This window comes from Triplophysa dalaica, chromosome 1, assembly GCF_015846415.1.
Source record: "Triplophysa dalaica isolate WHDGS20190420 chromosome 1, ASM1584641v1, whole genome shotgun sequence".
In the NCBI taxonomy this organism is placed as follows: Eukaryota; Metazoa; Chordata; class Actinopteri; order Cypriniformes; family Nemacheilidae; genus Triplophysa; species Triplophysa dalaica.
Genome location: NC_079542.1, coordinates 19,360,112 through 19,366,111, shown reverse-complemented (window position 1 = coordinate 19,366,111; position 6,000 = coordinate 19,360,112). Strand labels below are relative to the sequence as shown.

The following is a 6,000-nucleotide window of genomic DNA, read 5'->3' as shown; positions in this document are numbered from 1 at the left end:
TGTCTCTCCGAGCCACTCTTCATTCGCAGCGCCTGGAGAGGAACAGACACGCCAAAGAGAGACGAAAAATATGAACGTCGTGAAAATAAAGAACATGAGAACAATTATTTCCGAACAGCATCTGAGGTCCTCGTGAAATTGGATTTTTTTTTACTAAACAGGATTCAAAAGAACGCCTCCTCACCTACTTCAAAGCTGGCGACACCTTTATAGGTGCACCTATGATGCTTGTTGTGCTTATCCACGAAACGGATGTTAATGTTATATCTCGACATGCATTGAACGCATAAAATGTGACGACACGATTCTTCTATTGTCACTTTGTCGGATTCGAGGCGTCTATTTGGGAATTTGGTGACGAGGCGAGTGAGAGGAAAGCAGGGAAAGTGCGCTCCGGAGCTGTCCTTTCAGAACCACACACGCATTACAGCGATTCACCACAACTCATCAGACTTTCCCCTCTACTGGATCTCATTGTGTGCCTCACAATTTGAACTCGGCCGTCTGATAATCTTTGTTATCTCATCTTTTGACATCTGAAGGCAATCCCTGACAAGACCATTACACGCCCATGCACACACATGTTGGATTATTCAAGCCACTAAAACCTTTTCTCACTTCCTTTTATGCGTTACCTCATTTTCCGTTATCTGACCACAGCGCACATGCATTTTCAGTCTCTTTTAGCGTCGTGATGCCTGGCCCATGCTTGAGACATGCCTAAGCGACGAGATGGGCCAGGGTGACGAGAAAGATCGTGTTGTGATTAACGTGGGAGGGATTCGACACCAGACCTACCGCAGCACCCTGCGACTCTCCCCGGCACGCGTTTAGCCTGGCTCGCCGAGCCCGATGCCCACAGTCACTTTGATTATGACGCGCAGATTAACGAATTTTTCTTTGACCGACACCCAGGAGTTTTTGCACACATCCTCAATTATTACAGGACTGGCAAGTTACACTGTCCTGCTGATGTTTGTGGTCCTCTTTATGAGGAAGAGTTGGCCTTCTGGGGAATTGATGAGACAGATGTGGAGCCGTGTTGCTGGATGACGTACCGTCAGCACCGGGAGGCCGAAGAAGCGCTGGACAGTTTCGGTGGAGGACCGGTTGAAATGGGCAACGACGATACGGAAGTAGATGGTTTGGGTGATTCGGCGGATGGAGACGATGAACTTGAGATGACCAAACGTCTTGCATTGGGGGACTCGCCTGACGCCAAAGCTGTCGGGTTGTGTCAACGTTGGCAACGCCGAGTTTGGGCACTTTTTGAAGACCCCTATTCGTCTAAATATGCAAGGGTGAGTGGCTTTAAAGTGTCATTTTTACTTTTGGTAATACGAATTTAAGCAGTAGCCTACATGCACTGTTGCATTGGTTAATGAATCAAAGTCTACATAAGCTTATGTTGTATGAATCAATTTATGAGGTCACGATCATCCATCAAAAAAATTGCACAGAAATTAAACAAATAAGGAGCAACACCTTTCATTGTGTTCACTATTCAAAAATGTCTATCCTATTAATTATAAATAAATGTTAAAATCAACATGCTACATTTGTTTACCCAGAGAAATGCACGTGCAGACATTTCTTTCGTCTTGTAGCATTGATCGACAGCTCCTCTGACTGCTGTGCCACGCGCCATGAGCTCCCTTCCCTGCCAGGGGGGTGTTCATGCACAAAGTCATCACACTGGGATAAAAAGAATATATATCATGAAGGCTTTTGTCTGCACACTTTACGATGAGTCAGACCATGGATCTTTTATTCTGATCAGAATGTTTGAATTACAGCAGTTGATGCCTGATTTAATTATAGGCCTCTATGTGGACCAGTACTTTGGCCATGTCTGCAGTAATTATGTGTGCTTTAAATCAAGGGCATCAAGATAACTCATTAAAAGCAAGTTTGGTCTGTACTTGCGTCAGATTGCCTTGTTTGTTTTAGGCTTGTTTAATCAGATTGAAATGGTCCAGGGACACTGCCAAGACCTGGCTATCGCACTCTAGGCTACGAATGCTGATAAATGGGTAAAGGAATGTCGATGTACAGCTAGAAGTGAGTAGATTTATGTCATGGGCCAATAAATAAAATGAACTTGTCTTGTGAATAGAAAGCAACAAACTGCTCAAAGACAGGGGCAGAGAATTGCGCCATTAACATCACTGGAGTACATAACGGTTCACAAAATCTATGTCACTATATTAGGTACAATAATGCAAGAATAATTTGTCTAAATTTAATAGCCTGAATTCTCTTAACCTGTTGAAGCTCATCAACAGTTACTTTCAAGCAAGACCGTAGACAGCTGCTAGTTTGTTCGGTGAGCACATGATAAGTAATAGATTGTATAGACGTTAAGATTTATAAGAGTTGAACAATATGTTGACATAGAATGACCCAAAGAAAGCCTTTGAGGAGCATTCGGTGCCTCATTTAATTTTCTTCTTTGTGACCAGTAAACCCTTACATGATTTATATATGATTATTGTGAGATATGTGGTGAAAGGTTTTTGCGTGTTCAGCACATAAATTCTGAATCGCATCTTAGCATGTCAGACGCCTAGAGCATTTTCATGGCCAGTGAATCAGCTACTCAGCATATTTGAACTAATCAAAAAGTGAGTCATACTGTACATCTCAATGAACTGCGGCACAATAAACAGATATTATTTATGTTTATTGTTCTCTGTACACGAGAGTAAAGAGAGTCAGAGTTGTTTTCCCATTCTCATCTGGAAGATGTTTGCGTTGGGTTCCCAAAGGCACCTGATATTTTCATGTCCTTGGCAGGTGAGAGGCTGCTTTTTACTCTATATATCTTGGGAAAAAGTTGTCATGGCAACAGTTTCAGTGCTCCAATGAAACCGATGAAAGTTCGTCTTCCCCGTGAGATGCCAGAAAATGTGCCAAACTCTGCAGGGTTTATGATGATGATCTATCTAGCCTATACAAATGATTTCTCCTATAAATATTAAATGTAAGTTATTATTATAATATTTTATAGTATAAGTAGGCTAATTTATTCACTAAATTATTCAAAAATGTATATTTTATTAATATATGTAAAATAAACCTCACTGGAATTAAATGCAAATTTAAAAGGTCATCTTAGTTTACTTATAATGTTTAGCTATTGTAGGACAAAATGATTAACAAAAATAAAACCAGAGTAACAATCTGACCAAACAAACACCCAAACCATTGGAAGACCTCAACAAGATAAACAGATAAATAATTGAAATAATGATGGATGACTTCAAATACTGTACTTACCACTAAAATCACGTTTACCATCAGTTTTCATGTCTCAGAGCTGTTTTGCAATGTGATACTCCCATGTCTCGTTCTCCGTGGAGGCCATCTAGGCCATTACAGGCACCAGTGGGCCTTACCCTGTACAACAACAGAAAAAGTGTTGGTAATTAATGCACCAATCGATATGTGAATGCAGCTGCTGGCTCATTCCTGGATGAGTCTCTTAGACCTTCCGTTTCTTCCCACCTCTCCCAATGAAAAAGAAAAGTGGCAGGTAGTTTTTTTCTATAACATTATCTTGTTTTGCAGACTTCAATTTATCTTCTTCTGCTTCCTTCAATTATTAACAAGTGTTAACTCTTATTTTAGAAAAACTTTTTAAAAATATACCTTTATAAATTTCAACTTTTATGTGCTATACATTTACTTTAAGAAATGTATTTATTGTATCGGCCACTGGCCACCCTCTCTAATTGACAGTACTGGTATTAAAAAACTAAGCATGACCCCTAGTCTTTTTTTAGTATTCTGCCAGACTTTATTTAGTTGGTTTGATTTCCAAGATTTCTCTCTTCAGGTGTATTAAACTGACTCTTGTTTACCTGCAGAGAGGGAGGATTCACACATTATCACCTTCACCTCAACATACTCCCTCCAGCCATGACCTGCTCACCCACTGTTCCCATTACACTCACAAACACTTGCATGCCTCTCCAAACTGCATCACTAAATCACCCACAACAGGACTGTTGCCTCAACTGGTCTATGGCAGATCTTGAAACAGACTAATTAGCAACCAGAACAGGCCTAAGACAGAGTTTGTTTTTGCTAATAGAGTCTAATCTGAATAGATAATATCGACTAATCTAGAAGCAAAAAAAGTTTAAAAAAACATCACAAACTGTGATTCAATTGCGAAAAACAATTAGGATATAATGGCATATAGGAAATGGTAGCCAAAACGAGACAAGGTTTGGGCATTAAAAGATAAAAAAGATAGAGTAAGTGAATGAGTGTGTGTGTGTGTGTGTGAGAGAGAGAGAGAGAGAGAGAGAGAGAGTGTTGGGCAGAATATCAAACGGTAATGTGAATCAAATGTATCTGGGTTGCCATAGAGACAACATGGGGTTAGATGCTTATTGGAATAATCAAAAACACAACTAAATTTAATAGACTAATTTTCTCAAACCATAGACACAATCAGGACTTCATTAAATAAATATTTAGTACTTTACAAAAAATCAGAAGCATTTCAGGTGAAGCTAATGTGTTTGTGATCATAATGCACAAGAAGTATTGTAACATTTGACCTTATTTGTTACATCACATCTACCCAAACGTAAACAGCTGACAAAAGTATACCACATCATCGCTTAGTCATAATAAAAAGAGGTATCAGATAGCTATTTGGTCAGGTGCATGTTTAGGCCACCTGACCCAGCTATGACACCAACATGTCTTAAACTTAAATGTGTTAAACTTAAAGCTTAAACTAAATGTGTCTGTGTCACTCAGTAACCTTTGTGCCTTAATGAGTTCAATTTCTAACTTTAGTTTATAGTTCTAGTTATGTGGGCCTGACACTGTCTGTTCTAGTTCCTCAAATACAGAATATGACATGGAGGACATAGTAAATAAATAAATAAAGATTCTCAGGGAAATTCTCTGATTCCCCTTAATGATTTGGATTTAAGCCAATGTGAAGAAGACGAATATTAAAAAAAAAAATAGATGTTGGTGCTGGTGGTCCAGTGGACTGTTCCCCTCATTCTCATCCTGCGATTTCTTGTCTCTCTCTACAATGTACAATCAAGATAAAAAGTTATAAAAGGTCGAAAAAAAAGCTGACAGTTAGGTAACTCTTTTACATACAGGTGATTTATATCAATAAATGTTTTATTCAGTACACCTCCTTTTATCCCTAGCGGAGATCTGTACACACCATTGCCTAATCATTCTTTTATTTCCTCAAGTTTTTTCCATCTGTATGGCCACTCACTATCATTTTATGAAAAAAGATAACAATAAACAGACACAATAAAATAGTGACTGGTGCTGTCTATGTTTCCCATTATGCATGTCTGTCATGGAAAGATAAGTGTACTTAGCTAGGGATAAGACAAAGATACATGTTGTCAGGTGTGTAACCTGCCCTTTTCTTCTAAACTTCCATAAGATAGATCCCAGTGAGGTTTGCAAAGATTCTTGCATTATGAAGGCAGAACAGAGCTCAGCCCCAGAGGAAGCCTATACAGTGATTAACATTAATTAGACTGCAATAGCAGAGCACAGCCCAGACCCCTTAATTACTGAGAGAGAGAGAGAGAGAGAGAGAGATAGGGCGGAGTACTTTGACACAGTATGCTGGCTAACCTCCGGCACATTCTACTGAAAATAATCTTCCCACAAAGCAACACAAAGTGAGGGACTACTTATCATGCGGATAGCTAGACGGCAAGATGATAACTCACAGGCAAGAAAATATGAAAAAATGAGACCTTTTCAGTTCCTGTGAGCAGACCTTGATTCACAAACACACAGCTATTCAATAATTAAGAAAGAAGACTTAACACACAGTCCTGTTCTTCCATCCGTAACTATTTTTAGGACATCATTTATTTCTGATTACCCCCACACACCCTCCCTAATCTCCTCCAGTCCTGTCTGTGAGTAAGTAGAGCAGGACAGCCCTTTAAAAAGCTACAGGGCAGTGGCTCTAGAGACCACGCAAGTGTGATA

At 39.5% G+C, this 6,000-nt stretch overlaps 1 protein-coding gene across 1 annotated transcript in view; it reads left to right on the top strand.

The window, feature by feature from the left end:
• The window catches only part of kcnc1a (potassium voltage-gated channel, Shaw-related subfamily, member 1a), a 37,781-nt gene continuing 31,781 nt past the window's right edge, over positions 1-6,000 (top strand). Inside the window, 2 exon segments of the mRNA XM_056748326.1 lie at positions 1-808; positions 811-1,301. Of these exon segments, the coding sequence (XP_056604304.1) occupies positions 706-808; positions 811-1,301 (594 nt within the window). The 5' untranslated portion in view covers positions 1-705.